Source organism: Hyperolius riggenbachi, chromosome 7, assembly GCF_040937935.1.
Source record: "Hyperolius riggenbachi isolate aHypRig1 chromosome 7, aHypRig1.pri, whole genome shotgun sequence".
NCBI lineage: Eukaryota > Metazoa > Chordata > Amphibia > Anura > Hyperoliidae > Hyperolius > Hyperolius riggenbachi.
Window position 1 is genome coordinate 232,302,012 of NC_090652.1, and position 23,069 is coordinate 232,325,080.

Below are 23,069 nucleotides of genomic sequence, written 5' to 3' on the forward strand. Positions count from 1 at the left end.
TTCAGAATGAAAATCAGGAAGAGGAAAGATTTTACAATGGGCATACGCTGACTAAATAACTTATAAATTAATATTGTAAAAAAAAAAAAAAAATTGTATTCATTGTTATTTTGACTACAGTTCCTCTTTAAGAATCCCTATCCATTTTTTTCCCTCAGTACCACATAATAGAGCATTCTTGTACCCTGAATACAGAATGCTGTACAAGGCACCTGTTTACTTGCCCCCATTCCCCTGTGACGTGGAGTCAGGACATACTCACTACCTGCTAGAAGGGGGTGTGGTGCTGACTGGAAGTGAGAAGTCCATTTGACTGGATTTTCCAGTGCAATGCGGTGTGGCTGGCTGCCACTAACATTACTCATCAAGGAAGTTCAGGAGCGAAAATTCACATCTTCCTCAGGCCATGCCCTTTCAGGGCTCATATTCCAGTAATATGCCACATATGCCTGTAAGATTTTATATGTATGCATTATAAATTTGACAGGTTTTTTTTGCGACAGTTGTCCTTTAAATTTACTGACTATTGTACATGCCACAGTGATAGCCCTCTCATCCCCCATACTGCAGCACGTCTAGTGAGACTCCAAGCTACCTGAACAGAAAACATTTGTTTTTCCAGTATTGTTAATTGCCGCTCTTTCACCCAGTAAAAAAAAGAAAAAAAGTATTTGAACAATATCCCTCGGGGATTAAAACCCAACGGAGAGGAAAAAAAATCCCGCCTGAGAGGGAGTGTTTGTCCAGCAGCATTCCAGGAGTGAGCTGGGGATTCCACACCCTCATTCAGTGTGCTGATTACACCAGTTGTTCCTGTAACCTGCTCTGTGACTGAGACTTGTGAGAACACAGACCTGGGCCTCATTCTGCCCAAGAACAAAACAACTCTGAGCAGTGGCTACAGTGCGCTGACCGTGTCAGTCAGCTGTTTATCGATACTGAACACTGGCAATACAGAATACAAAAGACCTGTGTCCATGTGTATCTTATCCTCCACAGAGTGTCCACATATCGCCTTGGATGATGTTGTCACTGCCTCGCATGCACACGTAATCCTAGATAACGACAATTAAAGGACTACTATCACAAAAAATGAAAACATTTTTTTTTTAATACATACATATAAATATAGAATTCTTACAGAGTAAAATGCACTATAAATTACTATTCTCCTATGTTTCTATCTCTTACAGTAGGCAAGGCCAGATGTATGCTTTTAGTACCCCCAGGCCAACTTTCTTGTTGATCCCCTTCCATGTGCAGCAGTGTTCCCCGTTCCATGGGCAGCCCCCTCATCCATATGTTATGTCCATGAACAGCAGCCCCTCTCCTTCATGTACAGCTCTTTTGGGCAGCAGCACCCCTCTTCTATGTGTTGTTCCCTGTTTGCAGTTTCCTCCTGAATATGAGGCAACCCCTCTTCCATGTCAAGCTGCCTCTCTTCCATGTCCAGCCGCCCCTTTGGGTGGCCTTTGTAGCCTTCCTAGAATTCCAGCCCTGACAGTAGGCAGCAGGGCCGGGCCAAAGCAGAGGCGAGAGAGGCTCCAGCCTAAGGGCGCTGTGTAGGAGGGGGTACAACTTACTCAGCTATCATTTCCCTATTGTTTTTTGAAGCAGAGAGATACTGTATAAGAAAAGGGAATACATGGTAGTGACTGCAAGCCAGATAACTAAAGATTAAGGTGTTGGGGGAGGGGGGGGGGGGGGGGGTTAGGGGCCCTGGGGCGCCTCTTGGTCTAATAGCAATCAGTGGGTGACTGCTGGGGTGGGAGGGATGGAGGGGCGCACATTGATGTCTCAGCCTTGGGTGCTTAAAGGGAAGCATGCGCAGTACAGCCCGGCGGACGTCCGATGACGTCAGCGCGCCGTCGTGGGACGCAGAAGTCCCAGGAAATGGAGCGCAGAAGAGCCCGACCTGGCAGCCGACCTGGCCAGGTCGGGTCGGGCACCGGAGACCACCGGGAGCCTGCGGAGCGGCGGCGAGGGCACCTCCTGCCTGCCACGGGCTGGAGGAAGCCCCAGGTAAGTGGAAATTTATTTTTATTTTTTGAATCCCCTCCCTGAACCTTCCCTTTAAGGACCTTCTCCCGTCTCTGGTAGACAGTATCTGACAGGTTTTCGACTAGTCAATCTCCTTGTGAGTGATTCTTAGTATATCTTGTTCTGGTAGCACTCAATGAGTTATGTTAATTAAAAAAATATAAAGACTTTAAAAACATAATGGCTTCCATTCATTAAGCAGTTTAGACTAGTCTACACTACAGATGGTTTTTAGTCTACTGATGGTTTGGTGTAATGTTTTAGACTTGGTTTTTAGACCTGGTATAACATTCAGTAATTGCACAATTCACAAAGGCAAACAAGGAGTAACCACGCCCACTTTTTCTGACAGATTAGACCAGCTGATTTCTGTAGGTAAAGTAATCATGTGAGGTATTTTGTGGACATTTGTGACAATTCGGATAATGCTTGTCTCTGGGCAGGCGTGCGATTCTGACCGCCTCCACCCATGTTAACACCATCCAAGTCCTTCAAGACCATCTCAGCGAACACATTAACCCTAGGATTAGCAGAGAGAGACTGCAAATATCTGTATTGCTTCTGTATTGCTTGGCAGCTTTGGATTTTGATTAACCTCAAGTAGTTCCTCATGGATATAACCTTCCTCACACTCATAGGGCTATGAGTAAGGACATTGTTGTCCAAAATATGTCAGCCTTTTTAATCTGTTTTGTTGTTGCAAAATTAAAAGCTGTAGACTTCACCTGCCGGAGTGTGCTGATACTACTTCCAAATTGTCCTTTAAGGAGAACGCCAGCCGAACCATCTTTTTCAGTTTTTGATAAGGCGGGGAGAATCAGAGCATCTTGCAGGTTTTCATTGCTCAAGTCTGGGGTCTAGATAGATGCCGTTTTCACAAATTGTGAGAACAGTGGAAGCTAAACTGGTCTATCCGTCTTACTTTTTGCCATATCCAATGCCCAGCCAGAGGATGTATTAAACCCTTACTCCACAGGCCACAGTACTAAAAGCAAGAGAGGTACTCAAGGTCCACAAGTTCACTTTACTCCAAAATGGTGTCCTCTGTTGTAGTGATGGTCTCTTTTTCCTTCATACACTGAATCAGTGCTGGATAATTTACAGTGCGACGTCCAAAAAAAGTTGTGTAGAACGGGACTTTGCATCCTACCTCAATGGAGACAACAAACATGTTGACAATGGACATGTCTGAACGGATTCTATAGATAACATAAAATGCATTGACCTGTCAATTTGCCTGTTAGTTTCAATTGCGGAAAATGGTCTGATTTTAAGTGCAGTGTGAATCTAACCTAACCTAATCTAAAGCGGGGATTATTTTACATCTGCAAATATCAGAACGGGGACAGGAGAATTTGGATGATAAATCGTAGTAAGTTGCACATTGCTTTTTCTGATAAGTTTGAGGAATGGTGATGACAATCCTTCAAACTAAAAGCACACCTAAACTTGGTAATAAAATGTAAATCCTACATAAAGTGGTACGTAAGCTCAACTATGGACACCTCTGCAGGGTTGTCTATTTCCATCTGGATCACACACACCTCATTCCCGGGTCTCTTTTGATGATGCTGGACCAGAAGTGCCCATATCGGTGGCTGCAGTGCACCTGAACTGGGTGCATACGTCTCTTCTGTGCATGCCCACTGGAAACTATAGCTTGTGCATGAGCTCTTGCTTTCTTTGGGCATGCACAGTAGAGAGCTTGTGCATGCCCAGTTCAGGTACACTCATTCCTGTGTAATGGGAATGTATGGTTCATGAGCAAGCACATGCCCAGTGAATAGGAGCTTGTACGTGGACACAGGCAACTGCAACCCAGTTGGACAACCCTGAAGCGTGGAGTGGGATGAAATGGGGAGACCCAGGTGGAAGTGGACACTTCTATAGTGGTATCTATAAGCAAGTCTACATAACAATATATGTTTTTGTTTTGCATGCTTATTCAGGTCTGTTTTAACATGACCTCTTTGTAAAACATCGTATTTACCAATATCTATGAAACCTTGTTTTCTATTATTTACTTTGATATAATTTATCTATTCAATAAGCTGCTTGGTTTTTTTTTTTTGGGCCAATAGTATGTTAACCTGACCTCATGTCTCCCTTTGCAGTAGGTAAACCTCATAAGTGCAACTACTGTGGTCGAAGCTACAAACAGCGCAGCTCCCTTGAAGAACACAAAGAACGTTGTCACAACTATCTGCAAAATGTAGGAATGGAGAGCAGCCAAGGTACAGGACCTCATAGTGGTGAGTATAGCTCAGCACTATCTGTTACTTGTAGGGAATTGCTTCCAGAGAGGCAAGTTAAAAGGCATGCACATTCTTTAGTGTCACAGCTTAAGAGATTGAAGGGCTGTATCTCCATGTGGAAGAGACCGTACAACTATTGGATGACTTTTGCCACACACTCTCGAGTGCTTGCATGTCTTATGCAGGTATATTTTTGTAAAGTATGACCCGTGGCATTTTTTATGGACTGCATAACTGCTTGAATGATAAATGCAGACATACTTCCTATATCTCTGTATAGGTCTTAACTTACACTGTTTTAAGGATCATTCAGAAAGGAGGTTTTAGATAACCCTGCATTGTACTGGGGCACGCTTCTCTTGGTAAGCCATAAAGCTGGATTTCTGTACTGAAACTCGGACCACCCCTCCTAAAAATCAGGAGACTTTGACTGAAGTTAAAGTTAACATTATTCATCAGTGCCCTTCAATGCAAAATATGTTAATAGGTAACTGCTCTCCATTAGGAGATGTGCACAGTGATATTTATCCATTTTGGGAGGAAGCTTAGGCTAGTTCCACACTATAAAGGACCTGGGCTATGCAAAGTGACAGCAGATGCACTGACATCATCCATTTCCTGAACCTCTCGTTCATACTGAGTGTCTGATGCATCGGACATATCATATATTGCATTGCAAATCTGACTTTTCCTTGGTGTCTTTAATTATCTTACACTGCTCAACCCTTTTTCCTAGCCACCACATTGGAGACAGTGGATTCATTCTAAACTGGCATGCCTGAACAGATCCTCTAAATCAGTGTTTCTCAACATTTTATTGATATGTACCCCTTTTAAAACCCTGTACTCACCAAGTACCCCCTAGCATAGTAAATATTATCACAAGTACCCCTTGACAAAAACATACATGGTATATAATATATGGTAGTACATGATAATTCATTCTAAACAAGGTACAAGCATTTACTATTGCTTTTAAAGGGGAACTGAAGTAAGAGATATACGGAGGCTGCCATATTTATTTCCTTTTAATCAATACCAGTTGCCTGGCAGCCCTGCTGGTCTATTGCTCTGCAGTAGTATTTGACTAACACCAGAAACAAGCATGCAGCTAGTCTTGTCAGATCTGACTTTAAAGTCTGAAACACCTGATCTGCTGCATGCTTGTTCAGGGGTTATGGCTAATAGTATTAGAGCCAGAGGATCAGCAGGGCTGCCAGGCAACTGGCATTGCTTAAAAGGAAATAAACATGGCAGCCTCCATATACCTCTCTCTTCAGTTCCCCTTTAATTAGCTGACACTAATTTGGTGTTTTTAAATAAGATTTATAATTTTCTAAATCTCTAAATGTGTTATTCTTGCTCAAGTATATCAAGACTGAGTACCCCCTAGAACCATCTGAAGTACCCCTTGGGGTACGCGTACCGCACGTTGAGAACCTAGGCTTTAAATGACCTAGGATTTGTCAACATGTCCATGTATCTGCTGGCCCGTTTCTTAGTCCAGTGTGAATGGAGCCTAAGCCCTTCATGTTGCCAGAGAACACCATGAAAGTGCCCTATCACAGTTGCAACCACTAAAAAAAGACCCATTCCAAGCTAAACTGTACCATTCTGCAGTGTTGATCCAGAGGACAGCAAAACAAAGCCCTCTGGGAAATTGTTCAAATGTTATCTTGCATCAAAGAAAACTTACCTTTTAATGCAGTTGGATGAATTCTCTGGATCAAGGCCCAATAAGTCCTTTGGTAATCATACCTGTCCAAGATTCCCTATGTACTTGGCAGAGAAGTTAGCACCACACACGAGAATAGCCCCCTGCTGCTATTGCTCTGCACCACACACAACCGGCCTTGGCCATGTGTATGTTCTCCGTGAGGCTGTATGGTGGTGTTGCATTGCACAGTAGATTTATCCAGTTGACTGAATTTTTAATTTCTCATCCACCTCTTTTTCATAATGTGAAATTGCTCATGATGTCCTACTACTTTGCACTACTTTTCAGTGCAAATTTAATAGCCCTTCCTTCCTCTATATATTTGACAAAGCAATATTTAGTCAAAAGAAAGAAAATAGGTTTTTCCTGACCTGTCCAGATTTGCAGAAGACACTTTATTTTAGAACTTCCACATCTGGTTACTAGATTGGGAAAGGCAGAGGCATTTAAAGGGTATCTAAAGCAAGAGCTACATGGAGGCTGCCATATTTATTTTCTTTATATAAACAATACCATTTGCCATGAGCTCTGCTGGTCTTTCTAGCATCAGTAGTGTCTCGATGACACACCTGAAATAAGTGTGCTGATAATCTTGTCAGATATTCATCAGGAACATCTCATCTGCATGCGTGTTCGGAGTCTATGGCATAAAGTATTAGAGGCAGAGTATCAGATAGGCTGCCAGGCAACTGGTATGGTTTCAAACAAAATAGGTCAGCATCCATATTCTTCTTACTTCAGGTTCCCTTTAATTGAGCATGTTATTGATATGATGCACAATGTTGGAGCTAACTGATATGTTTCATCACAGTTGAAACCACTGTGAAAAGTCCTGATAGAAAATTTCAGTTGCTGTGGCCATGGCAACCAATCAGATTTCTTCCTTCTCACACACTGCACTACAATATAAAATGTACAAACTCATTTGTTCGTTTTTTTGAGCAGTTTTGTCATAGTTACCGAAGAAATCATAACGCCACACATTAAGCATTTAGTTTTCTCCCTTAAAAGACTAGAGATTATGTTTCCATCAAAACAGGTGCAAACAATATACACATCTTTACATAAAGGTATCTATACCAGCACAGAAAATGTTTTATATATAGTGTATTTAGCCATTTTAGGGTAAAGAAGATGTTAGTCACAGGCTAGAATGTTCTACTGTAGCATTATATGATGGTGATAATCCTGTAGTCCCTAATATAATATCTTAATGTTATTTATTCATAAAACCTATTCATCTTTTTCATAAATTATAGTAAACACAGTTTTAAACTATTGTGTATGATGCTGTAAAAGTATCATGATACCCAATCAATGTTCATTAGACCTCCAGGCTTCCGTTTAACCTCTTTAAAGAGAAACTCCAACCAAGAATTGAACTTTATCCCAATCAGTAGCTGATACCCCCTTTTACATGAGAAATAGAATGATTTTCACAAACAGACCATCAGGGGGCGCTGTGTGACTAATTTTGTGCTGAAACCCCTCCCACAAGAGGCTCTGGTACCGTACGGTACTCTGGGCAAACTGCCACAATGTAACAATGTTCACAGACAGGAAATGGCTGTTTAGAGCTGTCTCTAACAGCCAGAGCAGCTAGAAACAGCTACATAACTTGCCCACAGTAACAATGTCACCATGTAATACATGTCAGAATGTGAATCTGGGAGAGGAAAGATTTTACAATGGGCAAACACTGACTAAATCATTTATACATAATTATGGTAAAAATGAAGCACTTTTTTTTATTAAATTATTTTCACTGGAGTTCCTCTTTAAGTCCATACAGAGTTCTGGTAGCTGGCAGGACCTGCAGAAGTGAGTAGAAGTCATAGTAGGCATCATAGTGTCTTTGTTTAGAGTACCTAGAAGTTCTTGTTTCTTGCTTGGTTATCTCATGCCAGCAAGTGATTCTGATGTGGACTTTTGGTTCTGTGTAGCATCTCCTATGGATGAATGTAAGAATCCCGAGATCCTGATGGAGAACAACATGTCTTTGATGCCCTTTGAGAGACCAGCTGTCCTAGAAAGAATTGCCAGCAACATGGGGAAGCGTAAGAGCTCCACCCCACAGAAGTTTGTGGGTAAGCATCCTCTTTCTTTTTCTGAGAACTCCTTCATGCATTTAGCACATTCCCCCAACAATTATAAGCTATCATGATTTATTTTTGCCTATATATTAAAAAAAGCAAGTCTCCTAAATGACACTGATATGACCGGATGAACCTGGTTTTAGATTTAAAGTGGCTATTGTTATTATGGTTGCATTGAGTCCTGATTTTGGTGTATCAATCAGAGATGGCTTAAAGTGAGACAGCCAAATCTGTCACCATCAGAGATTTTTCCTTGCATCCCATCCATTAATACTAGTCGGGGATTCTAAATCACCTTTACCCTACACAAAAAGGTTTATTTGCTGCCATCTCTGTAACTTTGAAGACATTTTCCTGCTTCTTTTCTGGACAGGGAGTGATGAAAATGTTCATAGATGGGGACACATAGCAAACAACAAAAAGAGGTTTGGATTCTTTACCACACAATTCAAAACGACATTCATTTTTTTCCCAAACATGAAGGTACCTGGAGTAATTTTTTTGTTTACGATTTAAAGGCGTGTGGTGCTCGTACAAGATTTTGGAAGCACTCCCTGTGGCCTCCTGTGCACCCTCCACCTCCCCCATCCTCCATAACAATAGGCTTTTATTGTTTGACTGCTTGGCAAAAGATCTTTTCCCGGAAGACCCAGTGGCCATGAATGCATATATACTGGGCATGTGCGAACTGACAATCTGCACATGCCCAGTACATGTGAACAAGTTAGTTTCTAGTTTCTACTGCTCTTGCATGAGTTCGCTAAACATGCATGTCTAGTAAAATGAATCTCTTGTGCACAAAGGAAAAAAGACTTGCATGAGCAGTTCCTGTTACTGGGCATGCTTGGTTTGGAACTGACACATGCACACTGGAAATACAGTTCAGGATTGCAGGCTCTTCTAGTGGAAGGCACTAATAAAAACAGCTGTAACGGGGGAAACAAAAGGACATGGGAGGCCACAGGAAACAGTGAGACCCTCCAAAACCCTCTATGAGCATCCCAAATGAATTTTAAAGAAAAAAAATAACTTCAAGATTCCTTTAACCCTTATAAATGAAAAAGAAAGGTATTCATTAATCTGAACTGTGGATAATGCATCTGCTGTCCTTTGAGCCTTTGCTTCCCCTTAAAGTGAAACTGAGTCGGCATTTTTCTGTAGGCATAATCATGTGACCACAGCCTAGGCAAAATCAAAAAAAAAATTATTCTTGTTGTGCTATGTATTTTATATGACAGGGAGTGCATGATAATCGTTTTAGACTTAGTATAATGTGATACATGTAGTTCTGCTATAAAAGTAATCACACAATAGAGACAGCTGGGAAGGCTTGGAAGACAAATTACACCATCAGCTAACATTACATTTGTGCAGTACTATTTTATAATTATTTCTAGACTTTTACAGTATACATTTATTAATGAAATACCATGATTTAGAATTGATTTCAATGAGATTTAGAATTTGGTTGGGTGCTATGGCCAGACATTCTTTTCATAAACCGCTAGTAAACGTAGTAATATTTAAAGGAACACCATTCATTAAAACAACTTTTTTTAATGCTGTATGTTAGGGCCCACATTACCACAAGTACTAGGAGCAATTTGTTTTTTGCCTCTGCTGTAAACTCATACCGTCTGTTCCAGGTACAAAAAGTGTCAGGGTCTGCAGGACATTTTCCTACACAGGGGGTTGCTATCAACTCCTTAGTGTATACTTTATTAATCACCTTGCTGAAGGAATCTTATGCTGGGTACACACTATGAGATTTTATGGTCAATTTATTGTCAGATCGATTATTTCCGACATGTTCGATTTGCTTTCTGATCGATTTCCGAGCATTTTCCGATCAATTTCTGTTAACTATAATAGGAAATCGAACATGTTGGAAATAATCGATCTGACAGTAAATCGACCATAAAATCTCATGTGTACCCTGCATTATTCAGATGGTGGTAAGGGGTTAAGGTTCTAGCAATGTGTGTTTATTGTCTTCACTTCTCTGACTGTTTACAAAGGCATTATCATGGTGTTTATCAGTGTCTCTCCTTCCCAGCATGGTCAGCACACAGCAGTCTAGAAAGCAGATGCAGCTAGGAGTGTAAAGGTAGCCATAGACCTGACGATTATAGGGAGATTCAACAAAGAGTCAAATTTATCTCTACTCAAATCTGATCAGAGATGCATTTGTCTCTTGTCGAAGCTGCCCATATACTACAGGCTGAATCCCGTCCGATTTCAGCATGAAATCTCGCTGTGTCCGCATAAATGTGCCACCGCCAAACACCCACCCTCCTCTCCGGGTGTGTGCATTTAAACATTACCCGTCTGGTGTCAGCCTTCACGCGGTGTCCGTCCATCTCGCCGGGTTCTAACAGCCGCATACGTCTGACATTAGGCGAGTATATGCAGAACCTGGCGAGATGGACAGACACCGCTTGGAGGCTGAGGCTGACAGGAGGGGGGACTTTTATACATCGCAGCAACAAGGGTTTCGTCGTTTCATTGCTTGTTCCAAAGTAGGCTGCCATACCATCACATACCCGACCAACCAACTTCGGCCCAACATTTTGCAGCATGCACGATTGACAATGCGACTAATTCCTGTCCCAAAATTTTTCACTTTGTCGGTCAGGCATGCACTTTGCGACACTGATTTTCACCGCGGCACCAGTCAATCGGCCGACAAGTCGCCTGATGTATGGTCACCATAACATTACAGTCAGTCAGTCAGTCAGGAAAAGTGTATATATATCTCCCTGACTGCTACTTGTATTAAACCAAGAGGCTACCCGTTACCTCGTCAGATCAGCCTCCTCCTCAGACTCTCCTGCATGCTGTGACACAGTAAAGTATATTTGTGAAATCTGTGAGGAATGAAAGGTGATTTAGAAGCACTGAGAGAGGACTGGGTGAATAAATAAAGTGCCCCTAGCACTAGTGGTAATGTGTATCTAATATAGAGAATTAAAAAAAAAGTTGTTTTAATTGATAATGTTACTTTAAATTTTTATTGAATACAATGTTTTAGTCCCTTTTGAATTTTGCTCCAAATGCAAAAAAACAGTAATTATGCCTTACCGGAATGATTCCACTATCAGAGAGTAGTGTTCCATTTCCCCTAACAGTTATATAATATGAATATTCTGTGCAGGTAAACCACGATTTCCTATGAGAGGAAATAACATCCATCTTACACACGTTCCTAAATGTGAAAGAGGCAGACAGGTTTTCAGCAACACAGGACGGGAAAGTCCCTGCGTACAGATTTAAATAGAATATGCGCTTGCATATTCATACTTACTTCACATACAATCAGCCAAGAGGCGTGGAGCTCACATCAGCCCATGTCATCTCCATATCTCTGATATGTTTGTAAATTTCTCAGTCTGTGACACCCCAATTAGATTGTAGGATTAATGCAAATTGTTCCCAGCGAATCGAAAGACTGCTTACACACCTGCCGCGTTCAAAATCTCTGTTAAAGGGCTGGTGCACACCAAGAGCGGTTCTGAGCGTTTTTAAAAACGTTTGCGCTTGTGTTTTTTCCCCAAACGCAAACTCGGGTCCTGCAGCATTTTTGCTGATTTCTGAGGCGATTCAGCCTCAGTGTTAAGTATAGGAAAATGGAAAATCACTCTGAAAAGCGATAGATAAGAGGGATTTTTCCAAGCGTGTTTGTTACAGAAGCTGTTCAGTTACAGCTCTCCTGTAACAAAAAAATAAAAAAAAAAGCGCTACACAAAAAGGCTCCAAAATTGCTGGGCATGATTAGAACATCGCTAGGCACATGCCTAGAATTGCTATGAAAAATCACTTCAAGAAGCGCTAAGCGTTTGCGATTACGCTACCGCTTTTTGGTGTGCACTGGCCCTAGGACAGGTTTTGAAAATCCGCTTGTTAGTATAGAAATATATGAAAAGATGGTAGTTGCCATTTTGTCTTTCAAGCTACAAGTTTGATGACTGCCATCCTCACCCATATTCACTATGTAGTATATCACTGAACTGGAAAAAAAAATACAACCATTGAAGGAGCAGAACACAGACCTGCAAGTTTTTCTTGATCTATGACTCAGTGAATAGCAGAGCTGGGATTAGGATGACAGCCATGGAGCTTGTACCTTTTATAAACCGGTCATTACAGGCACATTTTTTTTTTTTAAGGTTTTTTTTTTTTCTTTTTGATGGGTTACCCATGACCTGAAGACGTTACCAGGAAAAAAAAAAGAATTAGCTACTCCCCTAAGAAGACAGTAGGCTCTGTATCCCAATAGTACCTTCCCATCCTCTCTCCATGTCCTTGTTCCAGCGCTGTCCCCCTGGTGAAATTATTTGACCTGCAGGTTAAATACATCTTTGGCCCTCCTCAGGCAGCCTTCAGGTGGACTTGTGTCCCTGAGTACTTCTAAAGATGCCAAGATCTGTACTGCCCATACATGATACCATGCCTGCCCCTGTGCAGTACGGTTTCACCCGTTTTTGATAGCACTCGGGAACACAAGCCCTTTCAAACACTTCTGAGGAGTCCCGAAGGCGCCAATTTTTGAATGAGGACAGCAGGGGAACGAGACAACAGAGAGAACCGGGAAGGGTCTATGGGATCCAGATCCTTTCCTCTTCTTAGGTTAGTATCTAACTTTTATCCCAGCCCATTTCAGGGTTGCTTTTTAAGGCCCCTTGCACACTGGCACACTTCGCCCCTCCACCACACTCTTCCCTCCCCCCAAGGGCAATGCAAGTCTATGGAGACTTGCACAGATCATATGCAACACGGTGCGCCGGAAGTATCCAAATCATTGCAATGCCAACGCAAAGGCTTCAGCGCGTTACCACATGATCCGTGGCTACTGCACTGATTAAGTTATAATGCAAGTCAATGGGCGACGCAGGCAAGGTGCATGATGAGACTGCAGTGTGACGTGGTGCATATGCGCGGACCAATGGGAGTCCTAGTGACATACTTCCTGCTCAGCAGGGAGTACGTCACTAGCCGGTTGGCTATGCATATGACCCTGTCGCTGCACCATGGTGCAGTGTCATATGAAGCCTCATTTCTGCGATATCGCACAAATTTACTATATAACCGATTCAAAGCTGACTATCATGCAAGCATTTTTTAATCCAACACCGTATTTATCAAAATATTTATCTTATATTTGACATACAGTTAGCGCAAGTGGTCGGAAGTGTACGTCCGTGCAAACTAAGCCTGTATGTTGGGCATACATGATACAATCTTGAAAACCATAGTATTAAAATTCAGTCAAACTGATAGAAAGTTACATTGTAATCAGTTTCATGTGTGTCCATAAACTAAATGGTGGTGAAGTGCTCATTTGCAATTTTGAAACTATTTTGGTTTATTTGTTTGGAGAAAAATAATTGACTAAAAATGGTTCATTTTCGAAGAGAAAATGTATTTTTAATTTGTGGAGATTTCATTTAATTATCTGACCGATGGTTCTATGGAGGAAACAGATTGCATCATGTATGGCCAGCTGGGAGGTGGAAGGTTAGCATTATGCTTTCAGTCTTCTATAAGCCTTGCTTATATGGTCACTGTAGTGGCCCGTGTGTTTGAATCCAATGCTTTACCCTAAATAAGTGTTCATTGAAAGTAGTTACTGTTTCATACCATGCAAATGTTTTGTTCTTCCTAGATCAGCCAGCTAAAAACTGTTGAAATTTAACCACAGCTTTGTCCAGCCTCTCTGCTTTTTTCCTCATTCTCCCTTCTGATGAGTCATGCTGTCTACTCTACCTTGTTTGTCCTGACAGCACTGAACATACAGAACAACAAAAACAAACAACAGCAAGCTCATGGTGACCCTGAACTCATTGGAGTGTGTAAGGGACTACAATGGTCCTAAAAGCCCCCTTACTAAGATGTTAAAAAAAAAAAAAAAAAAGTTTGCTTTCTTAAAACAGAAAGAATTTGCGATAATTAAGGTTGGAGTGAGCTTGAGATGTCTTCCAGGGCATCACTGCTGAATATATGCAAATTAACCATTGTACCCTTAGAAGCTAAACACACCACCAGAATGCTTGCTGGTTAGTCTGTATCTCTCGGTATTATTAGCCCTACTGCATAGAGCCAAATTAATCCATGCCATGCACTGATGAGGATCAAACAATCCGAAACAGTATGTATGCATGTTGGATTATTATGGCTCTGTACTTAAATTAACAAGCTGACACATCATTGCATTCCAGCGGTTCTGGAGGTGTGTTTAGCTTCTAAGGGTACAATGGTTAATTCGCATATATTCAGCAGTGATGCCCTGGGAGACATCTCAAGCTCACTCCAACCTGAATTATCACACAAAAAACAGACAGCATGACTGATCAGAGGGTAGAGGGATAGAGTGAAAGGATAGCATAGAGGTGGGAAGATCTGCATATTTGCTGATGCTAAAATTTCAACACAGTTTCAGCTCGCTGGATTAGGAACTTTTATATGGTAACAAACCGCAACCTTTTAGAATATTGTTTTGGTTTCAAATGCTTGAATCCACTACAGGAACCTTTTAATAAATCAGAGGGGATCTTGCTGGCTCAAAAGTGTGGCACTGCTCTCCATAATCTGGTCAGAATGTTGGGACTTGCCTCCCATTGCCCACTGTTGTGTGGAATCTTTAGGTCAGGTGTCTGGCTGTGCTGTGTGGTTCAGCTGTACAGCATCTAAACCATATCACTGGCTTGAAAGAGCTAAAAATGTTTTGGGAGGTATACTCTTACATGTATTATATTGTATTTCAACCGTTAATTTAGCTTTTTGCTTTAAGTTAAGTTTTAAGGTCATCCTTTGACGTTTCTACAAATGTTTCAGTAGCACCACACCCACTTTCTAGGTCTGAGAACTCAACCGATACAAGAATTTAGGGAGATGTATACTGTATGCACTGTTTGAAAAACCCATTCCAGTTTCAGGTTAGGCAGCTAGGCAGATGTCACACAGGTGATTTATCCCCAAACTGGACTGCCATTGTTACCACAGTTCACGCAATAGAACAACGCCCATGGTCTTCAACCTAAAGTTCTTAAAACTGCAGTCAGTGGATGAGATAGATTACGTACTAAGTTGTTTATTGAAATTTTAAAATTACACCATCATTCATCAGAAAATAAAGATGTTTTTATTCTGTTGTCTTTTAACTGTGATGAAGTACTCTTGTTGTTAATCTACAAGGTGTAAGTGTATGTGGAAATGATTTTATACAAGGTCACATAAAATCTTAGTTTAATCCATAATGCAATAGGTTTTGCTACTGTCAGTACTCCAGGTACACTTTAAATGTTAGCTGTTTGCCCTCCGGAGTGCATCAAGAGACAAACTAGAACCCCTTCCTATCATGTCCTCACAAAGGGAGGCTTACAGACCCTCCAGTCCACATTGGCAATTATAAAAAATGGTAACATTATCTCCTGTATGCACAGATAAGCTAGGAGGTAGACAGTAGACCCAGGTAACCCGGGGTGTGGATTATGTTCATTGGCCATTGCTCTTCCAACTGCTATCATTGTCCCTCTATCCCGTCTTCCTCTTAATTTCTTTGGGTAGCCCAATATGACATTATTATTGTTGATAACAACCAATGTGGATTCAACAGACACTAGGCCACAGTGGCCAAATTTGGAATATGGACATTCTAGATATTTCAGTGTAGTTCTTTTTAAGCATTTTCTGCTTCAAGGTGAACTTTTTGTGAAAAGGAAAAATAACCAATCGCATATGAATAGACACCCTAGAAAGCCCTCTGTTAGGTTGATTCTGATGCCTGATCTGGATGTGGCCCTCAGTCTGGGCCATAAGCATGTCCCGCAATTAATCATGTTTGTAGAATATGAGAATTAGAAAGAAACCTAATATTATAAGTGCTATGAAAAGAGTGCAAAATAAACAAGTGCTATGTCTAAAGAAGTTGTGCAGAAACATTATATTGTCTGAAATAATAATTTCTTATTTCATATGTAATCTTTTCTAGACAATGTGATAAAGCAACATACTCATTATTCATGTTCATGTTGTTGTCTGCAGGTGAAAAGCTTATGAAGTTTGGTTATCCAGATTTGCACTATGACATGAATCTGGTATATGAGAAAGAAGCAGAACTGATGCAGTCTCATATGATGGACCAGGCCATTAGCAACGCCATTACCTATTTAGGAGCAGACGCACTGCGGCCTCTGATCCATCATTCTTCAGGCCACTTGCCTGATGTCCCTGTTATTGGTCCAGTTTACCCTCAGGTTTACCATCCCAGTAGGGTGGAGCGGCCAACCAGCAGGGAAACATCAGATAGCAATGACAATAACAATGATGGCCCAATTTCCCTCATCAGACCAAAGAGTCATCTCCAGGAAAGAGAGGCATCACCCAGCAACAGCTGTCTGGACACCACCGATTCAGAGAGCAGTCATGAGGATCGGCAGTTATACCATGGGAACCATGCCTTAAATTCCAAGAGAAAGCAGAGTCCAGTGTATCCCAAGGAAGATGGTAAAGCTCTAGATGCCACAAAGGCCACTTTGGGCTCTTCCAAAGATGTTTATCGAGTCTTCAACAGTGAAGGAGAGCAGATCAAAGCCTTCAAATGTGAGCACTGCCGTGTGCTTTTCCTTGATCACGTTATGTACACAATTCATATGGGCTGTCATGGATATCGGGACCCACTAGAATGTAACATCTGTGGTCATAGAAGTCAGGACCGCTATGAATTCTCCTCGCACATTGTCCGAGGGGAGCACCCATTCCAATAGCTTACAATTGAGAGAAGTCCAGCTATGAAGTGCATCTGCACGTGAAGAATACTGCACTTACTCATAACTTTCCTTTTGACTTTCAATAGTCTAAAACCTTTAAAGTTTGATGCATTTTCAGTTTACAAGTGTAACTAATATCTTTGCATCAAGGGATATTTGTCTTCATTCTTTTTGTGAAATGGTATGAGGAGCACATTGCTGGAGTTTTCTATAGGTGGCCCCCTGAAGTAGCCATGCTGTTGTATCCATGAAATTGATCTCCTGGTTGAGATCCCATATCGTCCTACATATATCTATCTTAAATGTAGCTCTGAGAGACCTAAAGCTAGCCTGCCGCATTGGCTGGTGATTTGATGGATGGAAATCCACCCGTAAGTGATGGTTACCCATGTAACTTTTTCAGAAGCCTTTCCCAAAATTGAGCCCCGCCTAAGCAGTTAGTATGTGTTGCAGTAAACATTTTCAGCTTGAATGGCATATGAAGTTGAACGATCATCTGACCTGTTTGTCTGTTATTTAGCCTGTTACATAGGTTATTTATGCTGCTTTGTGAAGCTTATGGTACAAAACCGGCAACCTAGAATTATTCATTCATAATGAACCAATATGGTCTGTAGGTAAACCAATGTTCCTGTTCAGTGCAAAGTCAAGAGACCTCTAGCAGCTAAGTATCTTCAGTAAAAGATTACTTCTGTTTGGTTTTATAAGTTACCACTCTTAACACATTGCTTTTATCTCCTTGCAAAAGCACCACCACGTATAAAAACAGTATGAATTCTGTATAGTCCCTTGTTTGTAAGTGCACAAAGTTGCCTGCTCTATCTAACATTTTAAAATGTTTACAGGAGTCTCAACAGCTTCATAGCCCTGAGATTTTTGCATTGTGCTTAGCAGAACCTTGCACAAAGTTATAATTTGCAACGGACATAATGGAATCCTTTTTGGCTGTGACTTATGGAGGCTGCCAAATTTATTTCCTTTTTAAACAATACCAATTGCCTGGCAGTGCTGCTGATCTTTCTGCTCAGCAGGGTTTAAACCACACCTGAAACAAGCATGCAGCTAATCTTATCAGATTTGTCATATACATCTAATCTGCATGCTTGTTCAGGGTCTATGGCTTAAAGTTTTAGAGGCAGGGGATCAGCAGGACAGCCAGGCAATATGCATTATTTAAAAGGAATTAAATAAATAGATCAGCCTTCAAATCCCTCTCACCTTGGGTTCCCTTTAAGTTTAGTGGAATAACTCTTCCTAGGATATATCATGCATTTAGAATTGGAGTACAGTATGTGTGAAAACAAAAACCTGACGTTAAGCTTCCTATGATTGTGCAGTATTACAATGTAAAATGCACTTGTTATATATGTAGTAAATCATTCCCGAATTGCTGCCTGATCAGATTCAGTCCAATGGAGTTTTTTCATAAAGGGGAAAAAAATGGAAAATGTGATTCTAGATATCTCTGAAAGTGAGGATATCATTCAAGACCAGTCGCAGCAGTGCTTGTATAGGTTTGCCCTGTTATTAAGGGTAACCACAAATGAGCAGTCCATGGCTTTTGACTTACAAGATCAGGGGTGCCCACTTTTTTTAGACTTCAATCTACTTTAAATATTACAAGGGTAGAGTGATCTACCGTAACTCCCCCAAACCCCGCCCCAGCACCACCACACACACACACACACCAGCCACACGTTCCCCTACCAGAACAGCTATGATTTCCCTTCAACTCTACCATTCAGTCTCATCTCTGTGACCCCCTCCAGCAGCGCATGTATTTAGAGATGCCAATAGAGGGCGTCAGAGATGAGACTGTGGACAGGAGAGCAGAAGGAGGATTCTGGTGACGCTGATAGGTGAGTGATGCACATCCGCTTGCTCACTCCACTTCGGTGGTTTCATTGATCGGCGTCCAGCATGTCTCCGCCTTTTTTGTTGGCATGTGCCATCGCGATCTACCAAGCAGTGTTTCGCGATCGACCGGTAGATCATAGGGAACCCCTGTACTAGATCAACTCATGGTGGAAATAACAATAATCAATTAGTTCCAATTTTGTTAAAGAGGCAATCTGGGCATGCTTTACTACATTTGTCATAGGTGCACTTGCTCTTCAATGGTCAGTTTTGTACAGAAGGTCTGTGAGGCGGATGTAAGGTGTTGTCACATAGCAATACATCTGTTGTCCCACCTTGCTTCTATTTTCCTCTTTTTTTTGCTGCTTCTCGTACAAGCATGTCTCAGCACACATCCCATAATTGATTCTTGAAAATGAAAACTGCTACATTTCTTGTGGGAAAAAAAGTAATTGTGTGCGAGATATAAATCAGCATTTACTGGGCTCCTAGACAGAAGTGCCTAGAGTTAAAATACTCAGTGATTCCGATGACAAAGCAGCTTAAACACGTAAAGTCCCTGTAAATCCAAGTACTCCCGAGTAATAGAAAGCAACTGTATAATGGACTTATCTATATTTTCTAGATATAGTTGTCACTTCATTTATGGCTAGCAAAGCTGACTGTAGGGTGGTCCAATACAAAATATTTGGGCGTACTTTAACTGATGGTTCAGACACATGTTTTTAATGCATTTGGGACTTGATTCACTAAAGTGTGATAACTGTTATCATGGCCACACTATGCGATTCGCCCGAGTTTGGCCCAATTTTCGCGTGTAAATTTTTTTTGCGTGCAAATGTTCGCGTTCACGCGCTAAAGCGAATTTTAGCACGTATTAACCTTCACATTTACGTGAACACGAAGGTTAATGCGCTAACGCTACAATTAGCACGGGAATGCAAAAATGTGCACGACAAAAAAATGTACATGCGGAAATTGCGCCAAACTTGCGTGAATCGTATAGCGCGGCCGTGATAAGTTATCACACTTTAGTGAATCAAGCCCCTTGTGTGATATATGTCACAGTTTTAAATGGACAGAGGGGGTTTGCAAAACTGTCTTCTTGTGTGAATGTCAGGTGCAGCTTTCGTAGACAGAATAGCAGCTGGCAAACTGTCTAAACTCCTCCCCAATCTCATCAGCACCCGCATGGAGGGGGTGGGTCACCAGTCATTCTTTCACTGTGAACACAGAGCTGACCCACTCAGGCTGTTCTGTGCTGCTCAAAGTATTAACTATTTGAGGCCAGCTCTACAAAGTCACACCATAAATTCCTATCTAGTTCCGCCGTGCAGAAGTACATCTCACTTCCTTCTCAGTATGCATAAAAATAATAGTAAAAGAGCAGTAAGAAATGGCCACCTCCTGCAGGCAGGACAGGATGATATGTACAAATAACTTTTATAAAGTTGGCCACAAAAAGTTGTTCTCTGTAGGCAGTGGGAGGAAGTTGGCTGGGTCAGGTGATCTGCTGGGGAAGTAAGTATAACTTGCCTATCAGTAAGAAGCTATTGGTTGTAGCCTACCAGAAGCCACACGGGTACTTTCAATATATTTATAATGGAAAATACACATGTGAAATGCACACAACTTTATGCATTGCTAATTACTGCAAGTTTTTATTTTCATATGCATTGAAAACTAGAAGCTAAAGAAGGGCTCTTAGTTTTGTCACTTCAGTGACAAGTGCTGCCCTTTTTTTGCTATGTACAGTATACATACCACTACCAATATAAATGCATGGAAAGATAACTTAGTCATTAGAGGTGGTTTTCATGGAGAGGTTTGCATTTTCTAAATGTGAGCTTGTAGGTAAATCCCTTTTTATAATAAAGAAAAATGTAAATTTAGCATGGGTGCCCACATTCACTTTCTTCTTGGAGTATCCTGGAAGCCTTAAAGAAGAACTTCAGCCTAAACAAACATACTGTTATTAAGCTACATTATTTATGTTAATTAAAATAGATGGGTAATATAATCTCTTATCCACCCTGTTTTAAAAGGACAAGCAAATGTTTGTGATTTCATGGGGGCAGCCATCTTTTTGGTTGAAAGGAGGTGACAGGGAGCATGAGACACACTTCCAACTGTCCTGTGTGCTGATCACCCCTCCCAGTTGCTAGGCAACATGAAAACAACATAGGAAATCCCATCATGCTTTGCACAGCATCAGGGAAAAAAATCCCTGGCAGTTTTCTTTGATGGGTGGAGCTTAGCTAAAAATGCAGCTAAAAATAAATATTTGGTAAGAAAAACAAAGTTTGTCTGCACTGAGAAGTATATTCTCTGCTTAGATTAATCACTGTGAATAATCCTTTAGCCGTATCGGCAGCACCGGTAAAGAACCTTTGTAAAAAACACCTATATTTTTAATGCTGGATATTGTTACCTTATTATTGCCAGCAATCAGTGTGTTTTCTTTTGTAACACACTGGACCCTGTGTCTTGGAATTAGTCTATCATTATCTGGAAAAGTGACAAGAACTAAGATTAATTCATGGGCAACAAGGGAGAGACTCTGCTTATTTTATGCTAATATGCTATTATTTTTTCAAATGTTCGCAGCCCTTATACTTGCTGTTGTAACACGGGTGTTTTAAAGGGACTTAAAATAAGTAGAAAATGATCCTAACAGCTTGAGTTCCTATCTCTCGTCTGCTATACTAGTTTTCATCCCTGCCCCTAGAACACAGGAGCCCTGATTCAACTAACTTTTCCCCATTGTTTTCTAACACAAGATATTTTCCACAATCTACATTTTCTTGCAGGTGAAAAAGTTATAAAAAGTAGTTTACAAAACTTATTTTGAATATTTTGTTGTATGCCGGTGGTTGAAATATTGATATGGTGTGAAAACATATGTAAGAAAACTTAAGAAAAAAGTTTGATTCCAGGCCAGGGTCAGATCTGTTAAGTGTATAAATATAAAATGCATTACTGGCAATAATAGTACCCATATTCATTATTAATGAGGTGTTTTTCATGATAGTTGACCTACAAAGATTGTGAGGGTTGAGGTGAATGGAGGGGTACAGGTCCATCCATAGTGGCATTCACTGGCCATAGATGGACATAAGAGGCCAGCTGTGAGATTTGAGGTGAGTGGAGGGGTACAGGTCCATCCATAGTGGCATTCACTGGCCATAGATAGACATGAGAGGACAGCTGTGAGGGTTTAGGTGAGTGGAGGGGTACAGGTCCATCCATAGTGGCATTCACTGGCCATAGATAGACATGAGAGGACAGCTGTGAGGGTTGAGGTGAATTGAGGGGTACAGGTCCATCCATAGTGGCATTCACTGGCCATAGATAGACATGAGAGGACAGCTGGATGTGGAGGCACTCTGACTATGTGAAGGAGATTTTTAGAGCTACATCATCCAAGTGCCCAAGCATATAATATTGAGTAGAAAGACTGAGGCTTGAATATCTCTTTAAGTAATGGTGGATACATTTTCCAGCTTTTGCAATTATTATCTCCTCTTGATCTCTTAGGGGTGAGGTTTACTGGTCCTCCATGGTTCTCCATGTAGACCTAAGATTTGTATGAACTTTGTTATGGTCTGTTTCCCCTTGAAGGCTTTGGGATCATCTGTCATCTTTCCACATTCTGGAAATGTGTCAACTCCATTCAGAAAATTCATCAATACGGTGTAATTCGATAGTGGGGAGTGTTGATAGATTAAGTGCACTCAGAAAAATTCAATAGGGATGAATAGAGGCACATGTGAAATGCATTGTACATGTGATTTACATGTGATCTGATCCATGCTGCCGCATACAGTCATTCCCTTAAAAAGTAGAAATGTGCCCTCAAGGTTTCTATATTCTCTACATACTCGCCAACCAATATGTGCCGCATGAACCGCTTTAGCTAGTTGGCATCACACTACATTGAGTGCCAGTCAGCAAAGCTGAAATATGTGGTTCTGGCCTCCATTGTTCTCAAATGATTATGCAGGAATAACCATGGTATTGTTATACAATAGTGTGTTTCCTGTAAGCATGCATGTGAGAGCTGAAAGATCTTTTGTCTGCTGTACAACTGTCTGATGACCTTAATGTATGGGTTGGCCATGTATAGAGCGACGTACGTTGTAGATTGTTTAGGTGTGTTACTATTTTTACTTTGACAGTTGGGTTGCAGCATTTTGTTATACCTTAGGTTTGACATTATCCAGTACAGCTACTATATCATAGATAAATAAAGCCACATTTTGCAAAACTGCTTACAAACTGTTACTGTCTAGGAAGTGCAGCCCAGACATCTGTGGGGATGACACACAACGTAGTCAGA

At 41.2% G+C, this 23,069-nt stretch overlaps 1 protein-coding gene across 5 annotated transcripts in view; it reads left to right on the top strand.

Annotated features, from left to right (window-relative positions):
• Positions 1-19,664, top strand: part of IKZF2 (IKAROS family zinc finger 2) — a 129,788-nt gene extending 110,124 nt beyond the window's left edge. For 3 of the 5 annotated variants that reach the window (XM_068245381.1, XM_068245383.1, XM_068245382.1), the window contains exons 6-8: positions 4,155-4,292; positions 7,956-8,099; positions 16,149-19,664. In XM_068245381.1, coding sequence (XP_068101482.1) covers positions 4,155-4,292; positions 7,956-8,099; positions 16,149-16,870 — 1,004 coding nt within the window. In that variant the 3' untranslated portion in view covers positions 16,871-19,664. The remainder of the gene's footprint in view (positions 1-4,154; positions 4,293-7,955; positions 8,100-16,148) is intronic. The other 2 variants (XM_068245384.1, XM_068245385.1) reach the window with 1 other exon arrangement.
• Positions 19,665-23,069: the final 3,405 nt, after the last annotated feature.